Source organism: Ziziphus jujuba, chromosome 1, assembly GCF_031755915.1.
Source record: "Ziziphus jujuba cultivar Dongzao chromosome 1, ASM3175591v1".
NCBI lineage: Eukaryota > Viridiplantae > Streptophyta > Magnoliopsida > Rosales > Rhamnaceae > Ziziphus > Ziziphus jujuba.
The window spans coordinates 37682250-37708225 of record NC_083379.1 but is presented as its reverse complement, the minus strand read 5'-3'; the positions used below and the strand labels follow the sequence as shown (position 1 = coordinate 37708225).

General features: G+C 32.8%; 4 protein-coding genes across 5 annotated transcripts; 2 read left to right on the top strand and 2 right to left on the bottom strand.

The window, feature by feature from the left end:
* Nucleotides 1-1592: 1592 nt before the first annotated feature.
* Nucleotides 1593-2705, top strand: LOC107431631 (photosynthetic NDH subunit of lumenal location 3, chloroplastic). The gene is made up of 3 exons (XM_016042601.4): nucleotides 1593-1948; nucleotides 2100-2386; nucleotides 2478-2705. The coding sequence occupies exons 1-3, from the start codon at nucleotides 1669-1671 to the stop codon at nucleotides 2574-2576; spliced, it is 666 nt and encodes a 221-aa protein (XP_015898087.2). The 5' UTR covers nucleotides 1593-1668; the 3' UTR covers nucleotides 2577-2705.
* A 111-nt stretch (nucleotides 2706-2816) lies between these two features.
* LOC107431622 (kinesin-like protein KIN-14N) lies at nucleotides 2817-8890 on the bottom strand. The gene is made up of 16 exons (XM_016042590.4): nucleotides 8137-8890; nucleotides 7784-7928; nucleotides 7584-7693; nucleotides 7382-7501; nucleotides 7094-7276; nucleotides 6143-6352; nucleotides 5977-6051; nucleotides 5741-5887; nucleotides 5533-5671; nucleotides 5296-5405; nucleotides 4636-4797; nucleotides 4304-4521; nucleotides 3805-3886; nucleotides 3577-3681; nucleotides 3352-3456; nucleotides 2817-3174 (listed from the first exon to the last, which is right to left on the bottom strand). Exons 1-16 carry the CDS (start codon nucleotides 8326-8328, stop codon nucleotides 2995-2997), a joined length of 2283 nt encoding a protein of 760 aa, XP_015898076.2. The 5' UTR covers nucleotides 8329-8890; the 3' UTR covers nucleotides 2817-2994.
* Nucleotides 8891-15091: 6201 nt separating this feature from the next.
* On the bottom strand, nucleotides 15092-16447 carry LOC107431642 (21.7 kDa class VI heat shock protein). 2 transcript variants are annotated; one of them, XM_016042622.4, is made up of 2 exons: nucleotides 15774-16447; nucleotides 15092-15482 (listed from the first exon to the last, which is right to left on the bottom strand). In XM_016042622.4, exons 1-2 carry the CDS (start codon nucleotides 16087-16089, stop codon nucleotides 15217-15219), a joined length of 582 nt encoding a protein of 193 aa, XP_015898108.3. In that variant the 5' UTR covers nucleotides 16090-16447; the 3' UTR covers nucleotides 15092-15216. The 2 variants fall into 2 exon arrangements, with proteins under 2 accessions (XP_015898108.3, XP_015898099.3); XM_016042613.4 differs by having other exon boundaries at nucleotides 15092-15518; nucleotides 15774-16427.
* Nucleotides 16448-18696: 2249 nt separating this feature from the next.
* On the top strand, nucleotides 18697-25759 carry LOC107431611 (formin-like protein 5). The gene is made up of 7 exons (XM_016042580.4): nucleotides 18697-19529; nucleotides 20133-20922; nucleotides 21033-21744; nucleotides 21852-22054; nucleotides 22822-23057; nucleotides 24139-25029; nucleotides 25254-25759. The coding sequence occupies exons 1-6, from the start codon at nucleotides 19335-19337 to the stop codon at nucleotides 25012-25014; spliced, it is 3012 nt and encodes a 1003-aa protein (XP_015898066.3). The 5' UTR covers nucleotides 18697-19334; the 3' UTR covers nucleotides 25015-25029; nucleotides 25254-25759.
* The last annotated feature ends 217 nt before the right edge of the window (nucleotides 25760-25976 follow it).

The window sequence follows — 25976 nt, the reverse complement described above, 5'->3', positions numbered from 1 at the left end:
TCAAATATTTATCCTCCAATGCCTTTGCTATTGCAGGCCAAAGAGACAAGTGCAAAGCTTCTGTGTTTCTTGTGCAATGATTTTTGGTTTATTTGCATTGTTTGTTTTCTCTTCAAGGTGAGATTAAATGCAGAGCATGTAAAATTTCTTTTGTTCATTTATTCCCCTAAATCCAAAGGTTTTTTTTCTTAGTCGGGAAGATCAAATCTCACAGAGAAGAAAAGATGGTGAATAAAAAATATACTTAAAAAAAAAAAAAAGGATCTAGTAATTTTACATAAAAGAGTAGTGTGGATAGAAATTTAGTTGGTGCAAAAAGCAGCACACTTAAACTAATTATGCCAGTCCACGTACTTATTCCAACAGGTGCCAGATTCATTGAAGTACTTTGGATGAGTGTTGCACTATAACTCATTATCTTTTATATGACATAGTAAATATCATAAAAAACATATGATTGTATTATTAGAAACGTTATGACAGTATAAAAATTCATACTTTTTTTTTTTATAGCAGTATTGAACATGTTAAACGTTATAAATAGCAATTAATAGCATTGCATATTTAGTATGTATTTGAGATAATTTATAGATCTCATGTTACTTATTTTAATAGTTATTAAAATACTATAATCATACTTTAATAGCATTTTCAAATACTATGTTAATTCATAACATTTTGAAATGTTATTATACTATTATAGAAATCTTAAAGCAAAATAATTAATTGGTGTAGTTAATTTTATTTGTAATCTCATTTCTAAAATTCAAGATAAGCACAACACCATGAATATTATAATAGTATAGCATCACTAACAAATAATAAAAATTAAAAAACTAATTCTTTATACAATTGTCAAAAACACATCCAACAATAAATTCATAATTACAAATACCTCACAATTAAATTATCTACAGCCAAATATCCATAAAAATTAACTCGGTTGCAAAATTTATTTCTTTAGCATCTATGAGTTCTAAAATATTAAACTCGGCAGCAGCGTACAGTTACAACTACAATTACACTATTTCAGACATCGGCCAAGATTAGGTTAGTGGAGAGAAAGTGTTAGAGAAAAAAATTAAGATTTAATTTGTAACTTGAATCTAAAGCAAGAAAACCAAGCAACTAATTAGAGATTGAAATACAAATTTAGCTAAACTATGCTTCATATACAGCCAAAAAATAAAAAATGGAATAGGGTAAAATATCCAACTAAAGCAAATTACCACAATTGCGATAGGGGTGTTGGTAATGCTTTCGATAACAAGAAGACCCATAGGCCATAGTCTTGACGTTATTGCCACATCCACCTTCAAAGAAAATATAAAAAATGGTAAAGTTCTCTGAATTTCCCATAAATAAATTACCATGTTAATTAATTCTGGACTTGAATTGATCTTTGATGATAAAGATTATAATAATCAGTGGTCAAGAGGTTACAAATCAAAACATGGTCAAAAGAATGGGGAAAAATATACCATATTTTAGTAAAATAAAGTGAAAAGAATCTAAATATGAAGTGCAATGACCAAATTATCCCTCATATGGATATCCTTCTGATGGTCAGTAGTAGCTAGCCCCTTGCAAACGGATACAAATAAACTTGAAAACCAACCAACTTTATCAGTTTGCTCAAACCCCATTTCCTCAGTGGCTTCTTCTACTATGGCCCGTCTGGCAAACTTCAATGGAGTCTCTGAAACTCTGCCAGGCATTGCAAAGTTTCCCAGCATTCGACGAACCCAAAAGAGAGTAAAAAAAATTGGATTCCTATGCAAGAAAACCGATGATGATTCGCAACAACACTCACTGCAAACTACAAGAAGGCTAGCACTCGGCCTTGCCTCCATTACACTTGTTGGGAACAGCTGCAATGGAGTCTCTCTTGCTGAGGAGAATAGGTTCTGGCTCGATGGCCCTTTACCTGTTCCTTCTGTGTATAACAGTAAGCATCCCTGTTCCCAATTCAGTATTTATGACTTGTTGTAACTTTCTGCATGTTTTTTTCCAGTTTGGTCTCTGTCTCTCATGTCAGGAGCCACTTTGATTGATTCTGAGACTCAAAAAAAGTTGTCTTTTTCGACTTTCTATGACAGATATCGCGAATGAGAAGACGGGTACTCGTTCGTTTCTTAAAAAAGGAGTTTACATAGCAGATATTCCTACCAAAGGCAGAATGTATAGGCTAAGGAAATATGCATTTGATCTCCTGGCTATGGAGGATTTGATCGGACAAGATACGCTGAACTATGTCCAGAAGTATCTTCGACTCAAATCCACCTTCATGTACTATGATTTCGACAAAGTTATCTCCGCAGCACCAGTTGCTGACAAGCAACCTCTTACCAATCTGGCTAACAGATTGTTTGACAATGTGGAGAAGGTAAGCAATCAAGTCTAGTATTATTCTCTGTTCTCTTTTGAAAGTTCAATTCAGCTGCTTAAGAAAGTTTTATTTTCAATTTTATTTACAGCTAGATGACGCTGCTAAACAGCGCAATCTGACACAGACAGAGACATTTTACAAAGACACTAAGGTTATCCTCCAAGAGGTCATGGATAGAATGGCATAAATCTATAAAATCTGTTTGTCTGATAAAAGGAAAGGTTGGTCGATTATTTGAATGGACAATATATGGTTACAATTCTAGATTTATCAGTTTTGCAAATTAAAAAAGCAGCTTATTGTTCTTTTTTAGTAACTGATGACACTTTCTGCTTCGAATCATTCGGTATTCAAAAGATTAAAATAAACCAAACACATCAGAGTAAAATTTTCTGGGAGGGTATTTGTTAAAGAAATCAAGCTCACATAATCAGAACTTTTTAAGGATTAGAAACTTGAATTTTTGTACTTAAGCTAGTACAGAGTATTTTCTTCACTATACAAATAAGCCTATGTTAGCATCACTCTCAACTTTCATTTTATAATACTAGTGATAAAGAAACAAATATTATTTGCATCCAATAAAATGGAATATCTATCGAAGATTAACAGTAGCTCAAACGTGAATCTGAAAGCCGCATATTGGTTTGACGCCGTGGAGTTCCTATCTCACAAGCATTTACCCGAGCAGCAAAACGAAGTGAGCAGAGTGACTCACCCGCAGAGGAGGAATCAGGAGAGATGTTTACAAACATCAATGTCTTTGAGTCTCCTCCTAGACATGGCTGATCAAACATTCATATGTGAATTAGAATGTCCAAAATATGGAGATAAACTATATTTTGGTTCATTGCTGATTACAGAGACTTCCTCTCTCATATTAGGAGTGAGCAGTCCATAACATTAGTGAAACCATCTGCATAAATGAACTAAAACTATCTTCATATCTCTACAGAAATTACCTGAAGAAGATACGTCAGCTTTGAGTTCCTAAATGGGACATAGTCCTCTTTCTTTGCCAGGGCAAAAATAACATCACTTAAGGATGACAAACTTTTATTGATGGCCTGATTTAAAAAAGAAAATACTTAGAATAGAAAAGGTAAAATACAACAATTAATAAATAAACAAAAAAGAATACAGAGATGTAGAAATAGATATAGATTAAAAAGGTTTCGATGATATACTTGAGTTTCTTTCAGTCGGTCCCCTGTAGAACCACTCTTAGAAAGACGCTCACTTCCAGCAAGATCAATAAGATTCAATACACCTTGTACATGTTGTTCAGTGCTCTGGTAGATAAAAGGGCAAACTTAGCCAAATAAGTTACCACAGCAATACAGCACATGAGAAGATAAAAAATCAAAACATTATGCTTAAAACCTTTAAATTATAGAAATAGAGGATGTTGATACCTCATTAACACCAGATATCCGTAGTGTGAAAACAAAATGACTTCTTGATGATTGCTCGTTCATTTGTGTCTTGCCTACAGACCTAAAAACCAAGTAAAATATAAGAGTTCAGAAATTTAGATCACATAGGTATTTAAGAAAATGTTAGTCAAATAAACTTCAGAACATTAATTGCATATATATACATATATATCAATTCAGGAACCTTTTTTCTAATATCAGTTGTTGTGTGAGAAGTTATATCACAATTCATCAAACATTAGCACCACACCATGAAATTCTACATAATAAGACAAATAAGATAGAAAATAATATACAAAGGACTAGAAATTTTGTAACATAACATAGCAAGCATGTGTTAGTAGTTATCACTTGTAAATGCTGTCAATTCTCAAAAAGTAGTTAGTAGTTATAAATGCAATCAACTTCTCAAGACATAGATACAATGAACCAGGGAAGAAAAAACTTGTAGCCAAATATTGAAACAAGATTTGTTTACCTGCTATTTGCAGCCTGGTTCAAAAGAAATGCGACTTCTTTAGCACTACGAACATCCACAATTGTAAGATCAGAGACATGTGTGTTACCGTTCGCATCATGCTTGATTGTATATTGCTTACCACCGTTACTATTTTCTAATCGTAAGACATCTGTAGATGATCTATTTGTAGATATCAAATCACGGATAGTTTCATTATATATTTCCAACATTGACACCTACATATTTGCAAAAGAAAAATATAAGTGGTTGCCACCATTAATTCGCAGAACTGGTAGAGAACTACAAGAGAGAGAGAGAGAGAGAGAGAGAGAGAGAGAGATTCCACTAACCTGCATTTCATATTTCCAACCTTGTGGTTCAAGAGATTGTCTAGTTTGAAATATCTGTTCTAATGAACGAGGTATCAACCCCTTTAGCTCTGGGAGACCTGGTTTACCCATCATGGTATAGGTTTTGCCAGATCCTGTTTGACCATAGGCAAAAATACAAACCTGGAAAAAGAAGCCATATCATCTGGCTAAGTTACATATGCTGAAAATATATAGCAGTTTAAACGAACAAATCAAATGCAGTTGCATATGCAAAGTAAATGAATCTCTATACACCATATACATCAGCCAAATAGGATAAAGGTATTAAATAACCAAAAAAAAAGGAATCTACTACAAATTGTGATACCCATGATCAACTCAAAATAACACACATGCAAACAAATGTTTTAACGAGTAAAACTAGTCATGTTATAATAATCAATTTCATTATTTTAAAAGAAAGAAAAAGAAAAAAAGTAACATTTTCATCTTATGGAATCTGTAAATATGATATATAAGCATATAACAAAAACATTTAAATGTTGAAGGATGCAATCTTATGCTTTCCCAACATAACTAACAAAACTTTCAAGAGAAAAGTATTCAACAAAACATATTATTTCACTGCTTGGTATGAACACAGATAGTAATTGAAATGTATCTGTAGCTCAGAATCACCTTATAACCATCTAGAGCACTTTGTACAAGCTGTGAAATTTCTACAAAGACCTCTTCTTGCGATGCATCAGGCATAAAAACTTTGTCAAATGTGAAAGAATGTCTTTGCCCTGTTGATGATATAAACCTTTTGAGAGTATAATAAACAAAAAGTAAGGCATGAATGATTCTAAAAGCAACTTGCTATCTTTATCTCTTTTTTATTTTTCCTTTTTCTTTTTTTCCTAGAGGACTTACCGCTTTGCACTAAATCAATGCCCCGTCCATGAGCTTCCATTGATGTTGGATAAAAGATAACCTTTCCTTCACTGCTAGAACCATCATCAGGCAACAAAGGTCGCACTCTACAGAATACTCGAATGTTCCCCTTTAGCTCCTACAGTATGAGAGAGTTTAGTAAGGTGTAGCTGATGTTGGTGTCAAGCAGGTGTGACAGAAGAATTACCAGGATGGTGTTGTGTAACTTTTTACGGAGCATCTCTCCCTCAATAACTTTAGATTCTGCATCTGCTAGACGATTTTGTAACACAGTTATAATATTCTTCTGCTCCTCATATTCTGTTCTTGTTTCCAGTTGAGATAAGTCGGACAGCTAGAAAAAGAACGGAATCAAAAACAATATGGCACACATCCCAAATCTTTTACTTATTTAATGAACTCAACACCGTGTATTATTATCACCTGAAGTTTCTCTTCTGCATTCATTAGACGGTCCTTCAATGTCCTTATCTCATTACTCTGTAAGGTGCATCTTTCCTGAAAAGAACCCAATAACCTAAAATGTTTGCCAGGAAGAATAAAAGTTATCGCAAACAAAAAAACCGCAGAAAAAGTAAAAAATAAGGACCTCTAGTTCATTTGTTTTTGTTGTCAGGTTATCCAACTGAGAACAAGAACTTTCTGTAGACTCTTTATACTTCACAACTTCAGCAGTCAAAGTCTGCACTTGGAGTAGCAGGCTGTCACGATCATCTCTCACTTGCTGCAACTCCACTCTAAGGGATGCAACCTCATTAACCAGAGAATCCCTCTGCTTTACAGCCTCATCATGAGATGCCTACATATAATCCATAATTTGCTACAAGTTAAAATGGATATACTGAAATGGAACTGAAGAGAAGGAAACCATCTTCACACTTAAGATTTACATAAATCATTGATTAATACCCTTAAAGGGTTCCAACATGGTTGCCAAAGTCACAACCTGAAGAAGAAGAACTGTCGCATGTGGACAACAATAAAGCCAGCCACAGAAACATAATTTTAAAGTCTTAAAACATATGAAAACGGCTTCTATGAAACCTTGACTTCAAAAGATTATAGAGATAATTTCCTTGATGAAGAATTCAAGATCCTAACTTAGTAATGATTACAATATAAATCATCCTTTTGGTCCATCAGAAACCCATTGCAGCCATCTAACTACATAAAGCAAGATGTTCTTTCCATTTTAAAAAACCCATCCACGGAGAGGTGAGATTTAATCGCAATGGATTTCATTCACATGTCTCTGATCACTGGCTAAACATGTAGGCACCTACCCTACCATTTGTTAAATTACAGCTTTAAGGAGCAACATCAGAAAACAAGATTTGCTTACATCATCTCGGATCATTAATGTAAACCAATTTACAATTGTCCAAGGTGTTTCACTTCAGCATATTAAGAAATCTAAAATACCATCTGAAGGATCCTATCTTCATTCTTTCAGCCACCCATTAGAATCAAGTATTTCTATAAATCATAAGTAAAACTATCTTATGCAATGGGAAGTGGATCTACTAAAGAAGAAACTCACTCTGCACATTGTAAGTTGACCCCTTAACATGCTTAGGTTCTCCACGATACTAGCTTTCTCTTTCTCTGTACGCTTCAGGTCATCCTCAACAGTAGAAAGATCTGTATGAAGTTTACTGTTATATTGCTGTAAGCTAGCAATGTAATCTTGCAATCGCTTATACATATCATTAAGTGACGACATCTGCAGAATTCAAAACCCAATCCAAATATTTAGAAGAACAAGTCTATAATACATGAGAAAGGCCAAAGTTAAAAAGACAATAAAGAAAACCGTATCCTATTTCACCTTCTGGTTAGCACTTGAGAGCTCTCGTTGAGTTCTCGAAAGCTCTTCCGAAAGGGAATTCTGTGATCTCTCAATATTAAGTCTGGCCTCTCTTTCAGTTGTGAGAGACTCCATTGCAGCCTGATTGTTATTTTCAAGAATTATATAGCTTATAGCAATCAGAAGACAAACCCATACTGCACAAAAACTTGGCCTTGCTTACCAATTTGTCCAATTCTTCCTTAGAAAATTTCTCTTGTAAAGAAGAATAATTATTCCTGAGCTCCGCAATAACGGCATTCAATTCCTCTTCTTTTTTTTCCAGTAGTATTTCTATGATCAAATAAATCTGGTTACTTTCACAAGTAACTTACATATAGAATTCACTGAAAAAAGAAAAATAAATAAATAAATAATCATTACCCATTCTACTACAGTTCTGCTCCGCCTCAATCAACCTATCCTGCAACTTCTCTTGCTCAAATAAGTAGCTTGACTCAAGCTCTTGAAACCATTTGATGCAAAGTTTAAGCCTTTTAATATACTCCGTTAAAAGATCACATTTTTCCTGGAAAAAAAAATCAATAAATTTATGAAAAAAAAAAAAATTGTAAATATAAAACTCAAAATTCAATCCATACTAAAACTAAACGAGGTAAAAACTAAAACTTCATTAACAGAAACATTCTGTCATATAGATAGAATGCGAAAGAAAATTAACCGATCCAGAAAGAACTTTTACTCCGAAATCCAAAACACTCAAAATGACAACTGACCTTGAGATTGAACCTGTCCTTCCTTTTGGGTTTCTCGTTCAGCAATGCTTCAACATCTTCTCTAGTGAACTCAAAGCCACCGCATTCCGAACCAGCATTACTCGCCGGAGCACTATTCGGACCTATATCGTGTGCCCCATTAACCTGCGAAAAAGCATGCCGGCTTCTTCCATTTGTAGCCGTACCAACCATTTTTTCTCGCTCCAAAGTTTATCACTTTTTTCACATCCACTTCATTCCCACGATTAGTTACTCAGAAAACCAACCAAAAAAACTCAAAAGAAAAGGAAGCAAAAGCAGATCAAGCACACATAAACTATTATCCAAGGGAGAAAAAACAAAAGAGACCCACGTAAAACAAGCGGATGAAGAATGAGACCCAGTTCTTGGAAAATGCAAAACACTCGAAAGGAGCTTCTGGTTGTGGGTTTGTAAAAAAATGGAGGCTAGCAGTACTTCTTGGAAGCCAATTTGAAGAAGGAAAGAGGAAGAGAGAGAGACAGAAATTTTAGAAAGTTTGTTGTGGGGTCATGGATTGTATCCAAAGCTAACAGTTTATCACAGCCGTTGCTTCAACAAGCAGGAAGATGGATGATCCACAAGCAAGAAACACAGAGATGAGAGATAGACAGCAAACCCAATTCTTTTTTTAGGGGAAAAAACACCACCCAAAAAAAAAAAAAAAAAGTTTAAATTATTAGATAATTTACAACAAAAATATTAAATTTTAAAATTGGGATGTTTCTTATTTTATTTTCCATAGGTTCGTTGGTTTGTTGGTATAGTTACATTTTTTACTGCCATTGGAATTTGAATCTTTTTGAAATGGGGATCGAGCGGTACTACTATATTAAAGATTCGTTGGGAAATCATAATTCCTTAATTGCCCTTAAATTATCTTATTCTCATTTGCCGTCTAGATGTTCATATTTGTTATAGACGGGGGATATTTTGGGTAATTAATGAAAATTCATCTTTATAACGTTAAAAACAATTTTGGGTTTTGGGATTTTTCTTTTATCTTACAATAACCATAGTTGAAATATAACCATAGCGTATTTTATAATGAAAAAAAGGAGGAATTATAAATTGAATGTCCAAAAAAAATTAAATTGTTTATAAATTTGTTTTTTAATTATTTACAAAATAATTATCGTTTTCCACCATCAAAATTGTTCTTATAGTTGATTTTATTTGGTGAAATATTTTTTTTTTTTTGGGTAAATGATTTGGTGAAATGTTGTTTTGCTATCCTCGGTGAAAGTGAGATATGGACCAAAATAGTCTATTTACCCCAAAAAAAAGGACCAAAATAGTCTCTGTGAGGGAATGAGGTCTGTGTAATCAACATCCATAAATTGCAATATTTACAATTTTTGGGGCCAAATATTTAAACAATGCAAGATAACCAATATTTTTTTTTTCTTTTTTTTTTAATTTTATATTTTTTTTTGGGTCATCCAAGTCAGCATGTCAACTACAAAACCAATTTTTGAAGAAAATTACAGACTGCACTTTTATATGTTTGAGTGTGCATTTTTCTTTTTTTGGGATAAACATGTTTGAGTGTGCATATGTTTTTCATAGAGTGAGTGATAATGAAAGAAACGTTATATATATATATATAATGAAATAAAAAAATAAAAATAAAAAACATACAGAGGAGTGACATGTTAAAAAGCTGATAGGTAGTTTGATAAAATGAAGGTTTAATAAATGAACATCAAAATGTATATATATATATATATAATTGACATAAGTGTATGGATACATTTTTAATGATAAAAAGTAATATGAGAGGTTTTCAGAAAAAGAAAAAAAAAAAAAAAAAGGTAATATGAGAGGCACAGCACATCTCTCCTAGGATATTATAGAATAATTTCTATATTATTCATGGGATACCAATGACCCAAAAATTCTCACATGTTCTCAGCAAAAAATAAACAATAAAAATTCTCACATGTTGGGAACTAGTTTATATAATATTTTACTTCACTTTTTATCTCAATTATTAATTCAATATGGTTAATTTTGACGTTTCAGTTCGAAGTTCCAATATGTCAGTACACCACAATGTTGGAATTATATTAATTGAGATTTTTATTATTATTATTATTATTATTATTTTGGTATATTATACTATTAGCATTTGGTAAAGCCAATTGATTAATTTGAATCAGTAAATGTATTCTTTACTAAAGCCGTTATTCTTCATAGTAGTTATTCTTCTGAATGACAAATCAAATTATTCTCTTCTTAGTCCAAAACAAAAATAAAAATATCAAACTATTCTCTTTAACATCTTATTGGTTAATAACGGGTCAAAATGTTTAAGCCTTGAGCAAAATGCTTAAAAATGTGTTTGTGAGGGAGTTATTAGCAACCCCAAAAGAAAAGCAAATAAATAAACAAATAAAATAAAATAAAATCTTAGATATCTAATCTCTATTATTTTGTATCTTATAATTAACCATAGACTCCCTTTTCTCTCTGTGTGTGTGTGTGAAAAAAAGAGAAAAAAGAAGCAAAGTCTCCGCAACAATCTTAACAAGAATTAAATTAGAAACTTGTGTTTGCGTCAGATTGGGGTCAAGAATTTTCTCTTTAAATTTTCCCTGGAAACTTTCAGAACAATTCTCTCTTTTATAATTGATATGGTAGTAAGATAAGAAAAAGGGTAAAAAAGTTTGTAAAATATCCTTCATGGTGTGTAACCTCAGTTGTTGGTATTTCTTTTCATTTCTTGGTGCTCAGCTGCATTCCTTGCACTCCTTTTCTTTAATAATCCCTTTTAAGGAAACTTCTTCTTTAAATATAGATCAGCAGCCAATAAAGTTTATGCTATGCGTGTAGCTCTCATAAAATTACACTCCAAATAAAATAAAGTAATAAATAAATAAAAATTATTTCTAGTTGATCTATACATATAATATAAATTTATATTTATATATATATATAAAATGCTATGATGCGGTTCCAAATTGATGCTTTTTTTTACAAAAAAAATATATATATATTGATTTTGTTGTGTACAGCTATATACACATACATAGCAAAGTTTGATTTTTTTTTTCAAAACATCAATTTTGATACAAATCTACGTACAGATGGACTGTAGTCTCCTCCTATATATATATATATACATATATGAATGGAATAAAATAAAGACCAGAATTTCTTTGTCTGTTTTAATTTGTTCATACTTTCATAGCCAGCATGCCCTTATGAGGAAATATATATATGATTTTGATTATTATTATTATTATTATTTTGGTGAATGGGATTGTGATTAGTTATATATTCAGATATATATAGAAGTTTTATTTGGTGCACATCAATCATATATAAACATAATAAATATTAGATTATATACGGGTGAATTTATATATAAGAAATTACCTAGCAGAAGATCAATTTTTAACTCTTTAACAACCATGGGGCTTCTAACGAAATTGCTGCATTTTCAAGCAATGTGGTGCTTAATACGTGATTCAAATTAAACGTAAAGATGGTAAAAGTTAAAAGGTCAAATATATTAAACAGATTAGAAGTAGCTTCTTTCTTTCTTTTTTTTTCTTTTTTTTTTTTTTTAAAAAAAAATCTGGACTTTTTGGTAGCACATCATGGATTAATTGGATTCTCACTAAAAACAATGTTAGGTATGAAGAATAATAAGTTATAACTTGTTTGGCATATTTCGGATACAAAAATTGACAAGGTAGCTAGCCTTATGTATGAGTCGCTGAAAACAATTATAGTTGATTAGGTCGATTAACAAAAATATATAGAGTCAAAGTATCAAAAAACAAAAAAAAAAAAAAAAAAATAGGGGGGAAAAATTAATACTTTTTTTCTCCTTAATGCTTTGGTATAATCGATATGCTAATAGATGAGTTTATTTTTTTTTGGGTTTAGTGAGAGAATATTGCAAGATATATAATTGGACACATAATTGATTGTTGAACAACAAACCGGCCAGTTTATGTTTGTTGTGTTATTGATCGAATCACCAGATAATTAAATAAATTAATAAGAGATATAATTTTTTTAAATGATATTATAATATATATATATATATATGTATATATTTTCTTAGTTGTTTTATGCTTCTTAATTAGTAATCAACCAACAAAGGAAAATTCTAGGGTTGATGTGCTTTCTCAAACACAAATGGATAGACAAATGGCTGAACTTAATTAGAGCTTACATATGGAATACTTGGGATGGGAAAGCCCGTCCTGATTAATTATGTAGTTTGATCGGCTTAACTTCTTGGGCCTGCAGAAAAATTTTATATATATATATATATATATATATGTATATATATTGTTTTCCATGTGAGGTGTATATATGTATATATATATATATGCATGCATTTGTATAGAATTAAATTAGTACTTATAATATGGTAGAAGAAATAAATTAGCTAGGATGCTCAGAAATTATATTTTCTTTTTTGGACGGTACAATTTAAGTTCTATCAATTTGAGCTATAAATATTATGATAAATGAGTGGTGATGATATATTTGTTTTGTTATATTTGTCATGCATGCATATATATATATATATAACCTTTTAGAGCTTAAATCAATAGGGGTGGATATTTACCCCAAAAAAAACAAAAAAACAAAAACAAAAACAAAACAAAAAAAGGGGGGTGGATATCGAAAAGCATGCATATGTCAGATGGAGCTTCAAGGCGCATTAGATCTTTTATACCTTTTTTTATTTTTTTCTTTTTTTCTTTTTTTTCTTTTTTTTTTTTTACGGTTGATTATTCCTTAATACTTTTGAGTATTTAATTGTAGACTTTCAATTGTTTAATTTATTGTAAATTATTTCAATAATCAATTTGGCTAAATAAATTACAATAGTAATTTCATCTACATGACTACTTTATTTTCATTAATCACCATCCTAAATTTTTTATTCACAACTTTATTGCAAGTTTCTCGGAAAATTTCAAATCAAGAGTACTAAAGTCAAAGTGTAATTAACTTTTCTTTGTATTTAGTGGTATGTTGGAGGATGTTGTCTTTTATATATATATATATATATATATATATATATTCTTTATTTTCTTGGTTAATATAAAATATTTTGAGTTAAGAAAAGCAAGGGAAAAAAAATCATATTAATTAAAATATAATATTATACTTTTTTCTTTTCTTAAATATCATATATATTAGATTTGAATAGTATTGTTTTTACAGTGAATTATTGATAAACCGTCTAATTAAATTTTGTCAAACTTAAGATAATAGTAGGTGTGGTGGAATTTTTTTATTTATTTGTTTTTTTTGAATAGATGGAATGTCTTGATTAAAAGCTTAAAAGAAATTAATTACCATCATAATATCGATTATGATTGTTTGTTATTGTTCATGGTTCATATTCCTCCCAAGGCCAAGAAAAACAAAATAAAGAATGGCTTGAACTTCATGTGCTGAAAAAAAAAAACAAAAAAAAAAAATCCTAGCTCCATTTTATTTTGTTAATTAGTGATCAAAATGACTAACAAATTTTGATATATATAGGATATTCCTTTCTTTCTTTCTTTTTTCTTTTTTTTTTTTGCTGTAAATATATATATATATAGGATATCCTTATTCAATATTTAGATAACTAAAAGAATAGTTCTTTTCTTTCATTACCTCGTTAAGATTTCAAGATTTCAGCGATCAAGTTTGATAAATGATCTAAACTTTTCACACCATTTTTAAGGATCTAGCATCGTCCATTTTTTATTTTTTGCAGCAATATTTGTATATATAATAAAAATGACTGTAAATGAGATTTGCATCTAGTATGCATAATTAACATTAAATAGTTCATGATAAAATCCAACTTTGTGATTTGCATGGGAATTCTGATAAAATGTTTATGTTGTTGATCATATTAAATGCATTAGAAATGTGAGAGATTACCTTCCAAATATGTTAATATAATCAATGAGATATATTTGGAGTTATATATCATAGTTGTTAGGATTTAGCTACTACTAGTATGTATATTATTGGACATCCTTTTATGTGTGACATTCGACCAATTAATCATGCATTACTATAGGAACCTTCCTTTATACAATGTCTCACTACCCTGCTTATTACTTGGGGGATTTTACTAGTCAAAAACAAAAAAAGAGTTTTAATTACTTGATTTGATGCTTAATTATATTATATATAACTATAATTTTAAATACTCCAAAACACAATTGATAATTATGCTTTGCATTGTTTTATGTGAAAATATTTTTTAATATTATATTTTATATATACATATATAAGTTTTTTGCATTGAAACAAAACAGTAACTCAACACAGAATTTCTACAGCACAAAAAATTTACCATTCTAATACGTGTAATTCAGTAAATACATTAAAATGATTAAATTTTATGAAGTATCTTGATAAAAGTCGAACTATATATATATATATATATATATAACAAAGATAATATATTGATTTGGTTAGACATATATAAAAATGCTTTTAGTCATTTGAATAAATAAATAAATAAATAAAAGGTGCAAACGAGTTTATAAGTGATTTATCAATTGGTGTTAAGGGTAAAAAACATTAAAATATGACAATTATTTTACAGCAGGTGCTAATTTCCCAACCTAACATGCAAGATTTTGTGGCTTAGGTAATATGCCGTGGAACATAGATGTCGTAACAATATCCTCTAACATGTTGATAAATATATATATATATATATATATCCTACAACATATTATCTGAAGCACAAAATCAGTTGAGGCCCACATTATGGTGGGAGATTAACACCATGATAGCATGTAAAAGTGTTTTTTTTTTTTTTTTTTTTGGTTTTGTTTTGTTTTGTTTTGTTTTTTTTTTTTTTTTTTTTTTGGGTTATAAGAAAGGTATTATACATGTTTAATTTGATATCTTTTTCAAATCCTTCATTGTATGAAACCAGGCTATTTGAGACTTTGATATCTTATCAGGAACTCTCATAAAAGAGTCTATATGTTGCATGTCTAATATATAGTACTGTATGAGATAGATTTTTCAGTGTCAAAATATGGCAGTGATTAGCAGCATGTTCTTCTCTACTTACACTGCTTCAGAATTTTTTGTTGCAATCGATACATCCTTTCCTTTATTTGGATGATCAGAACCCAAAGTTTTCTTGGCTATTTTAATTTCAAAAACCATGTCAGTAGTCACATATGCCTCTATTCTTCTGCAATCAGCATCTTCAGGCATCTCAAGCCTCCTGACAAACCCATATTCCCACCAGTTCCCACTTCTCCACTCCATTTTGGACTCTCTGGTCTGCTGCTTCCATTGCCCACTAATTTCCACAACTTTCTCACTGTCTGCATATATTTGAACATTACAGTTTTTTCCATTGCCTGTTTCAGTAAACCACACCAGATAATACCCAATTAACTTTCTTTCCTCTCATGAAAGTTTGTATCATAAAGTTTAAACCTTTTTTTTGGATTCTATACTATCTCTCCCAAACCCTCTTTCCCATCTCTATAGACTTCTTTTTTAGTTTTTCTTTGTTTTTATGGATTCAAATTGGAATCCAATAGTTTTATATAGATTTAATTTCAGAACTAGAAAGATATCTGAGAATTGCATACTCGGTAAAATTTACTTACCTGGTAGTTCTGCTTTTAGTACATAATCTTGCTCTGTTTGAAACCAATCCACAGTGGTTTGGCCCGAGCTCCGGAGATTAGATAGCAGTACTTCTGACTCAAATTCCCAAAGTGGGAAAGCATCAGAAGGGTCAAAAAATTTTCCAAACAGGAAAGGACTGAACAGTGACCCATCACCAAAAACCTTTTGTACTGTTGGATTGCCCTGGGACATGAAATTTTTGAACACATCGTCTCTGAGTGAGACACACCATCTGTTTGATGTATGTTCTTCTCTAAGAACTTCAAGCTGTTTGCGACCAGTCATTTGCGACATCTATAGAAACTATACAGGATTTTGAGATCGTGGGGTTGGAGACAGTCATGGTGGTGTCTTTGATTCTTATAGTGCAAGAGAAAAGGCTTTTCCATAAAGCATTGGAGGAACAAATTCCATTGAGAATATTTGGAGGGCTGTAAAGTTAATAGGAATATTACTTTTCTAGAGCTTTGCTCGTGGGGCTCAGAAGGAATTTATGGGCCTGCTGTTTAGGCATGCCTTAGATGCAATGTGTCAATTCATCATTTCCCAGTTTCTTTATCTACAATCAAAAGATGTGGCAAATTAGAGAAGGGTAATGATGAAGTTGAAGGCCATTCAAACATTGCGATTGATAGTTTGCTTCCACGCAATCAAATACAATATGTGTCAAGTTTACGTTGGAAGAGGAAGATGTATTATTCAGGTTTGCTTTTCTTTTTTGTACAAATTTTTATACCACAAATTTAAAATGAAGTCATAATATTCAATCCAACTTGCGAAATTTTCCTTTTTATTATTAAATGGAAAGATTTGAATTTAAATTTTTTATATAAAAAATAATGAACTTATCACTACACAGTCTTTTTTATTATGAAATAAAAAAATTTGAACTCAAACTTTCTATATAAAAAATAATAAATTTATCACTAAACAGTGCTCGGAAGTCAAATTTTAGATAAGAAATTTTCACATACCTATTTCTCATGTTAATGCCATTAAATTATAGTAATATTTTTGTCAATCACATATTTATTTTATCTCCTTTGTACAAGTACAACTAGAGCATATATAGCTTTTTTAATTTTATGCTTGTCACAAACAAAATAATAAAGGTTGGGTGGTTGTAATTCAATTCAAATTATATGCAGACCTATAAAACTATATTGTTGCTAAATTTATAAAAGTATATAATTAAGCAGGTGCAACTGAGACTTACAAAGTCAAATTTTTGAAAAGGAAAATAAAATCTTGTAAAATTCTAGATATAATAAAGATGGTCTCAGGAAGGTACATCCCAACTGACAATCACCCCAAATTTTGGAGGTGATTGCCTGTTTCTATCAATATTGGAGATCATGGTTAACTTTTTGAGATACAAAGCCAGTAAATTATATTGAAATTTGAAAGTAAGTAGGTGTGAAAGGAATAAGAAAAGCTGGGTGGGTGTCAGCAATAAATGATGGTTGGAATTGGAAATGAGATATAAAAAATGACCATTTACAAGCAAGATTTATGCACTGGATTTGTAAATGGGCATAGGGCATCTGCAGAGCTACTTTTAAGTAAAATAAAAGCAGGATTAGTATCTCCATGATGGATGCTTGCATTTGGATTACCGTCCATGGAAATGCTGGTGCTTCTTTTGGAGAGTGGGTGGGACTGGGACCCCCATTCAAAATCTCCTTTGTTTTCTTGGGCTCTAAGCAACCAGATTGGGTGAATTTATAGGCTATCCATTAAGGACTTCCAAGCCCATTTGGTTAGAAGCCCAAAATGAAAATTGAAGAAAACACACACGCTTAAGAAAAAGGAAAGCAACAAGGAAACTCTGGTTGTCAAAGCCGCGTTTGATCATTTTGAATTTTGTAGCAGTCTTGTCAGAAATAATGGGTCAAAAATGTCCAAACCAAACCTTACCTACATACAGGCTGGGAATGGAAATATTTTTGTTTTCCATTTTTTTTTTTATTGGGAAGTATTTCTGTTTTTGATAGGGAATAAGTTTACATTTGGCATTTCCATTGTCTTAAATCTAATGCAACTCTCTATCGTTAAGGAAAACACAAAAGCAATATAACAAAATAATCAAATGAATTTTTTAATTCGGCTGCTTTAATTTCTACTGTTGATGACAAAAGTTTGGAAGAGATGTTACGTCTTGACGTTTGGTTTATATGACTTTTTTGTGTTTGTTATTATTATATATGTGCTTTTTTGAAAGTGTATATTTTCTTTTTGTTGGAGGCAATGCAATAAATATTTAAATTCAGTAACATTTATTGAAAGAAATTATTCAAAGTGGCAATAAATTAATTGAAAGGCATGAGTCGAGGAACTTATGACTTGAGTTCTCCCCCACTAAATGATGTTTTATTAACAAAATGATTGTCCCTTATAAATTTGTGTAAGCATATATTACTGTTATCATTTTCATATATAAAACCAAACGTATTTGAAATACACAAATACATATTAAAGTATAAAAACCCCATGAAAATAAAGTTTGTATTATCTTAAAATAAATAACAGTCTTTAGATTTTGTGAGCTGTTGGCTGGCAATAATAATTTAGATATCTAGCAGTAACAGAAATTAATAAAATGTGGCAAAACAAAATTGGTAAGAGATTTCTATTTTAGGAACACAAAATAAGAAAAACGACACCTGACAGAAATATTCCATACAAGTGTGGCTAAAATCCATGGACATTAATAATTGAAATGGTTGTAAACTTGTAATGCATTAATACCATATTATATGCACGATATATATTTTTACAAATATCAGGTCTCAAAAAAAAAAAAACTGTTGTTTGTTTTTATTTTCTTTCTCTTTCTACCTTGAGTCATTCTTCTGGCAAAGAAAATAAAATTTAGGGGAAAAAAAAAAAAAAAAAACAAAGGTAAAAAGAGAGTTATCGAAGTCATTCTCATTTCTTTGTTGGCAACTTTTCCACGGTAACTTTGTACAGGAAAATCTTCAGCCTTTTAGACAAGTTATTGTGGTCAACAGCTCGCAATGCTTGTGGAATTCCCTAACAGCTAATGTTTTTTCAGATCCTTTTTATGGATCTGGTCAGACAAAAATAAAACAATAATAATAATACCCATTTGAAAGTTTCACACAGATAGCCTTTTTACATTCTCAATTCGAAGTTTCAAGGGACATTTGAGGGTAATTTCGATTTAATACGGTTTATTAGAGCTCCCAGACGAGCTCTCAAAAGTTTTTTTTTTGGGGGGTTTGTCCTTTTCATATATACCCTTTAATTCTTGGTGGGCGATTCCGTATTTTGGCCGTTTGGGAGAAAAGAAAATTTTGGGTTTTGTTTGATTCATTATTCCAAAGCTCAAATCTTCATCAAAGCTTCAGGTGGGTCTTTGAGAATTTGCTTGTAAAAGCTGGTAAATCGTTACGTTAGAGGGGTTTTCTTGGGAAGAATCGAATTGGGTCCCTTGCAAAATGATGAAAGTTTGAAGGTTTGGGGTGGTTGATGAAGATGTTCTAGGGTTTTTCCTGAGAGGTTTATGCATTGATGAAATGACAAGGATATTATATGTCTGGGATGAAAAAATTCAACAACATATGGATCTTATGAGGACGAGTTGTTTCATTGTTTTGGCTATTCTGCTATGCTTGTCGGCATCGATATGTTCAGGGGAGAGTAAGAACGCAGAAGAACTGTTTATTGACCAACTAGTCGATCCAGCATCTGGGAAAATTAATGGAGAAGTGGTGAGAGCCACATAACTTTTTGAATGCACTATCTCATCACTTTTGCAATTTGCTACATCTAACTTCACCTACAGGAGTTCTATGTGTAATAATTTTTCCCTATTAACTGGCTGGATTCTGTTTAGTTTGTATTTGTTAGCATAACTAATTGATGAAGTTTAATGCACTGCTTTTCGTTTGCTGTTTCCAACTGTTTCAAACTAATAATAATGATAATAGTAAGATATTTATAGGGAAAGCATATGTGGATGCTTATTTGCACGAACCCAATAAAAACAGTTCCTTTTATAAGTTTTGATATTGTTCAACAAAGGAATGATGGTATCTCAACCCGAGCTTGAATTCTTTTATTTGCTTACATTCACTCTAGGTGGAACAAATTTGGTTCTCTATCCCTGAAGTTCTTATTATATGTATGGCCGATATAAATATGTTTTACATTTCCTATTCTTCATATATCTTTGATTATAATGCGTCTCAAAGCTCACCTGAAGTCAAGATTAGGGAGATATTTGAGAATGTGTGCATTCATGCATGTATATGGTGGGTACTTAAGATTTGCACAAATAGAAATAAAAATCGTTACAATTCAATGGACTGCAGGCAGATATATTATGGTTGAATTGCGAGGTAGATTTGATCCATTTGAAGGAAGTTGTTGAAGAACTTGATTTGTGCTCAACGGAGGAAACATCTAGTAGAACCAATGAAATTAATTGGAAAAGTGAGTCATTAACAAAAGAAAACATTCAGAAAATTATCTATTTACTGCATCCACAGGTGAAGCAAACTCTTCTGGATTGTTTAAGGAACAATAAATTTGTATTTCCTGCTTCTGGAGAAGAAGGGGGCTCCAACATTTGGTTGGGCAAGTATGTTGAGTCCATGTTTCCAAGACCTAAGGATCCTAGAAGGAATCTTGGTACTGAGTCAGCGCAGAGAGTTAAAAGAGTACTTGCTGAAGCTCCTGCAGTTGGATCACCTAGATCCAGTCTAGCGCCATCCCCTGATCTAGCATCAGCCCCTGGTCCAGCACTGTCCACCACTCTGGCACCATCCCCTGGTCCTACACCACAAGTTCCTGGTTCTATACGCCCTGCTGCCTCTCCAAAAACGCCATTCTTTCCACCTATTTCCAATAGGAATACAAGTTTAGAACCCGCAGCAAACGAAAACTCTTCGAACAGTCCAGGTTCTGGTGGAGTACAACAAGAAAAGAAAAGTAATAACAATAAAACAATTGTTATTGCTGTTGTTGTAACTGCCTCTGTAACATTTATCATTGCAGTGCTGCTCTTTTTATGCTGTTCTAGATTTTCTAGAACTGGTCCTAGAGTCAGACGAACGGATGAGAGGCCCCTTCTCAGCCTGAGCTTAAGTGACTTCTCTGTCGGTATGTATTCATTTTTTTTTTTTTTCTCCCCTTTATGTTGTTCGTGTAATTTATAGTTGTTTGGCAATCTTCCAAATGTTATTGATCTTGACACAAATCTTGTGCTTCAGGCAACTCAGTTAAAGAAGAGAAGCTTGGGCATCAGTCTTTTGGTAATAATAACTTGAGTCTTCATGGAAAGGTCTCATCTTTGGATGGCAGTCGCATGGAGACCAATGTGCTCCACATTTCATTAGATGAAACTCCAAATGGCACAGGTATCAATCCTAATGGAAGGGTACCGCCTCCTCCTCTGAAGCCTCCACCTGGAAGGACTATCCCTACAGGGATGCTTCCTTTGAAGCCTCCTCCTGGAAGGGCAGAACCCCTCCCTCCTGAACCACGTTCTTCTTTTAAGCCTCCTTCCACCATGGCTGGTCCTCCTCCCCCTCCACCTCCTGTACGGCCACCTCCCTCTCTGAAGCCATCTGGCCCTACGGGCCCTCCCCCTCCCCCTCCTGCACCACCTGCACCACCTCCACCACCACCTCCTGTACCTTCTGGCACCAAGCCCCGTCCTCGTCCACCACCACCACCACCTCCTCCAAGTAGTGGTGCCCCTCCTCCTCGACCACCTCCGCCAATGGCCATAGGTTCAAAGGTTGCCCAACCTCCACCTCTTGCGCCAAAGCATCCACCAAAAGCTTCTACTAGTGAGGGAGCTGGCTTAGAGGATGATGGCATGGCCCCTAAAACCAAGCTAAAGCCTTTTTTCTGGGATAAGGTTCTTGCAAACCCAGATCAGTCAATGGTTTGGCATCAGATTAAATCAGGATCATTCCAGTAAGATGCATATTTCTTTATATATATCTATATATATATATATATATTTGTTTCCCATGGATCTTTGAATTTATCAGCTGCTGAAATGCAACCTACTTACTGTACAGGTTTGATGAGAATATGATAGAAACTCTATTTGGATATTCCAATGTTGATAAAAATAAAAAACAAACAAACAAAGAGTCTTCATCCCAAGATCCTTTGCCTCAGTTAATTCAAATTATTGATCCAAAAAAGTCACAAAATCTGGCAATTCTTCTTCGGGCATTGAATGTGACAATAGAAGAAGTATGTGATGCACTTCATGAAGGTATATTTTTCACCCCGTTTCCTTGGCAGAAAATTCATTGCTAAATAAACAAACATATGTAACCTCTTTCATGTTGTTTGGGGATCCTCTTGTTAGGATCAGAAAAAGGTTACATATATTTTACTTCTTTTCCTGATTATTCTAGAAGGAAAAATGCTACTACTCAAGTTCTTAAGTTAGGGTATTAGATCTGTACAGTGGCAGATGCTATAAGCCAATATGAGCTGGTATTCTAAACCAATGTATTCAAACTAAATCAGGAAAAGGAAAAAAAAAAAAAAAATTGTGCAGCTTGTCCCATGTATCTAATATGCATAATATCTCACAGCTATAAAATAGGATGAACAATGTTGGAATCATTTAAGATAAACACAAAAAGTGCAAGAGAATCAATATGTTTAAACCTGCATGAGGACCAAATAAGATACTTAAGCATTTCCATGCGCAATGCAGCATTGATATTTCCTTTCATAGTCTTCCCGAAGGCATTAATAAATGATTATTTAAGTCTTGTAAGAGTAGTATGCATTTATAATTTAGTGAAATGATTTTTATTTTTGAATTTTCCTGATATGTAATAAAAATAAATAAATAAAAATCTGAGACTTTAGAAGGATATGCTTCTGTAAAGAAAAAGATTACATTATTTTAGGGGGAAAACGAAACTAAAATTGGGGAAATGGAGCTGCTTGTAGTACCTGTTTTTCTGTGTTTGAAGTTGATGCATCTGAAGATTATTTGTACCTTTCCTTTTCTCATTAAATCAGGAAATGAGCTTCCCGCTGAGTTCCTTCAGACTTTGTTAAAGATGACGCCAACATCTGAAGAAGAACTAAAGCTTAGGCTCTTTAATGGTGAACTTTCTCGACTTGGACCTGCCGAGCGGTTTTTAAAAGCTTTGGTCGATATCCCATTTGCTTTTAAACGACTGGAAGCATTGCTTTTTATGTGTACTTTTCAAGAGGACATTGGAATTGTGAAAGAGTCCTTCACAACCTTAGAGGTAGCTAACCAGCTCTCAAACTTGCATCACTTATATGTTTTTCTTATATGTTGCTCTTGTCTGTCACATTAAACGTTTCTCTAATTGACTTTTATAAGTTGAAAAATGCGAAATAAGTACCGTAGACATTATTGTCCTAGACTAAAAGGACAAAGACAGTAAGCTACATTAAGCTAGCATAAGATATTTTCTACTACACAAAAGCATAAGATATTTTCTACTAAACAAACCTTAACTTTGAGCTATTCAACTCTCAGTCGCTATGAAGTATTACATGGTGCTTTTTTCAAAGAAAAATGGATAACAGGGAATCACGGAAGTAAATCAAACTGGAATTATGTATCATATTCAAAGTATAATATGAACTAATCCACAGAGTCCATTTGATAAGAACTTTCGTAATTGGCAGTATAGCTTACTTGCATTTGCCAGGTCCTTTGGAGTTACAAACCTTTTTCTTTCATCCGTGTGCGAGCACTCAAAATGAAACTTCCAATAAATTTAACCTACTTCTCTTGGCTAAAATGGCTGGAGAGAAAGAAAGTAATAGCAAATGTTTCATAGATTCTACCTTATAATCAATGGAGTTCCCACCAGTTGCAATGATCAGGTTCATCAATTTTCAATTTGTCTCATTGCTATAACAATTTGTGGATATGCTTGTGGAATTGGATGAACATGACATATCAAATGTATCTCTGACTATGCTCTATATAGTAATCTCAGAAAGAATGAGGGCTCATATGGACTGTAACTTGCTATCCTGTTTGGCTGTTTATATGGAACCTTTCTTCTTGTTATTCATCATTGGTGATTGGTGAACTGTTTCTATATTGCCCCATTGTTGCTGTGTTTTTTTTTTTACCCCTCACCTCGGCTGAAATTCGAGGAAGATTATGTCATCTATGTGCATAAATGTATAGACATGCCTAGATTTGCTTTCATGGATATAGATTGTCTGTTACTTATCTGACCTGTTGATTCTGCTTCGGCATATTATATTCATCTGCCAGTGGTTTCTGATTAATTTCTTGAAATTTATGCACTTCAATTTCATAACGTCTCCATGCTTTTATGGCAGGTTGCCTGCAAGGAACTCAGAAACAGTCGGCTTTTCCTCAAACTTCTAGAAGCTGTTCTTAAAACTGGCAATCGTATGAATGATGGAACATTTCGAGGTGGTGCACAAGCTTTCAAACTTGATACACTTTTGAAATTGTCTGATGTAAAAGGAGTGGATGGGAAGACAACACTCTTCCAGTTTGTTGTTCAGGAGATTATTCGTTCTGAAGGTATAAAAGCGGCCCGTGTAACAAGGGAGAGCCGGAGTGTCTCTAGCATCAAATCAGATGATCTCCTTGAAGAAGCTTCACCAGATATAGAAGAACACTATCGCAGTCTTGGTCTTCAGGTAGTTTCAGGTTTGGGAAATGAACTCGAGAATGTAAAGAAAGCAGCAATTTTGGATGCTGACAGCTTAACAGGAACAGTTGCCAAACTTGGTGATTCATTGCTAAAAACCCGGAGTTTCCTGAACTCAGAAATGAAGAATGTTGAAACTGATAGCGGCTTTCATCAAGCACTGAAGAGTTTCGTGCAGAATGCTGAGGTTGATATCATGTGGCTCCTGGAGGAAGAAAAAAGAATCATGGCTTTGGTAAAGAGCACTGGTGACTACTTCCACGGGAAAGCAGGGAAAGATGAAGGTTTACGATTGTTCATTATACTACGGGACTTTTTGATAATGTTAGATAAGACATGCAGAGAGGTGAGCAATTCAACAAAAAAGGCAAAAGCACATAGAAAGGAGGCATCTTCCTCTGATCCTCAACAGCCTCGAACTGCATCTTCTTCTTCTGATCCCCAACAGCCTCCTCCCAATCTCCACCAGCGGCTTTTGCCTGCTATCACAGACAGGCGAATGGAGTATTCTAGTTCAGATGATGAGAGTCCATAGATTTGTTCTGAAAAGGTACTAAAGTTTTTCTTCTTGATGGTAAAAAACCTATCTTCTTTTTCTTGAAAACTTAGATTCAGATATTTAATTTTATGAATTGTAGATGTCATTTTGATTAATAAGAGATGTTTTGAAAGATATAAGATGGAAATACGTGATACTCATGGATATTTTCTACCACTTTTAAATGACATTTCCTCCCCCTTTTTTTTTTTTTTTTTTTTTGGGGCATCTGTCAGGTGGCTTTTATATGGAAGTTCCAACAATGCAAACCCCCTACGAAATTCTTTTCTAGATGCCATCTATGCTCAGGGATGAGAAAATGTTCCAAAAGTACTTGGAAAAGCAATTGGGCCCACAGCCTTTGCCTTTTGCTTCAAGGTAGAATTTCAATGAACAGAGAGCTGATCTGACATTGCAATCGTACAGTGACTACCATTGTTGTTGGAATTGACCTATAGCCTATGGGGGTATGAATTTTGTGATAGAGGACAACCTGTGCATTACTAGTTAGATATATAGTTGCCATCATTTTGCTCCCATTGTTCTTTGTAAACAGGTTTTTCATATTGATGATTCTTTTTTTAATTATTTCACCACCTTTTTTCCATTGTATAGCTAGATAGTTTTGGGATTTAGTTTAGAATTGTAAGTGCCTGGAAAGAAATTTATGTTTTGTGTTGATGTATGAAAACATTGCCCATAAAAGCTGCAATATATGAAGCCATTGAGAAAGATTCATTTATTCTGATTTTGTAATTAAAAAAGAAAACAGACCCAAAAAAGCTTTATTATTTTCTTTCACGAATCAGACTAAAGTTAAGTAGCAGGAGAAATAGTAAAATAGGTTGCCATAGTTGTTTGTGATAAGTTTTTATTAAAAATATTAGAAAAGAAAATTAGTCCTCGTTAACCTTTCATTTGATGTGTCTAAAACTCCTGGAATGGACATTAATGGGGCT

What these genes read in the sequence shown, in the direction of transcription:
- LOC107431631 (XM_016042601.4), top strand. Translation starts at nt 1,669, where the DNA reads ATGGCCCGTCTGGCAAACTTCAATGGAGTCTCTGAAACTCTGCCAGGC. An exon ending in TGTTCCTTCTGTGTATAACA is followed by an intron (nt 1,949 to 2,099) that starts GTAAGCATCCCT and finishes TTTCTATGACAG; the next exon opens with ATATCGCGAATGAGAAGACG. An exon ending in TGTTTGACAATGTGGAGAAG is followed by an intron (nt 2,387 to 2,477) that starts GTAAGCAATCAA and finishes TTTTATTTACAG; the next exon opens with CTAGATGACGCTGCTAAACA.
- LOC107431622 (XM_016042590.4), bottom strand. Translation starts at nt 8,328, where the DNA reads ATGGTTGGTACGGCTACAAATGGAAGAAGCCGGCATGCTTTTTCGCAG. An exon ending in CAAAAACAAATGAACTAGAG is followed by an intron (nt 6,052 to 6,142) that starts GTCCTTATTTTT and finishes GGTTCTTTTCAG; the next exon opens with GAAAGATGCACCTTACAGAG. An exon ending in AGCTGACGTATCTTCTTCAG is followed by an intron (nt 3,175 to 3,351) that starts GTAATTTCTGTA and finishes ATGTTTGATCAG; the next exon opens with CCATGTCTAGGAGGAGACTC.
- LOC107431642 (XM_016042613.4), bottom strand. Translation starts at nt 16,089, where the DNA reads ATGTCGCAAATGACTGGTCGCAAACAGCTTGAAGTTCTTAGAGAAGAA. An exon ending in ACTAAAAGCAGAACTACCAG is followed by an intron (nt 15,519 to 15,773) that starts GTAAGTAAATTT and finishes TTACTGAAACAG; the next exon opens with GCAATGGAAAAAACTGTAAT.
- LOC107431611 (XM_016042580.4), top strand. Translation starts at nt 19,335, where the DNA reads ATGACAAGGATATTATATGTCTGGGATGAAAAAATTCAACAACATATG. An exon ending in ATTAAATCAGGATCATTCCA is followed by an intron (nt 21,745 to 21,851) that starts GTAAGATGCATA and finishes CTTACTGTACAG; the next exon opens with GTTTGATGAGAATATGATAG. An exon ending in ATGTGATGCACTTCATGAAG is followed by an intron (nt 22,055 to 22,821) that starts GTATATTTTTCA and finishes TCATTAAATCAG; the next exon opens with GAAATGAGCTTCCCGCTGAG.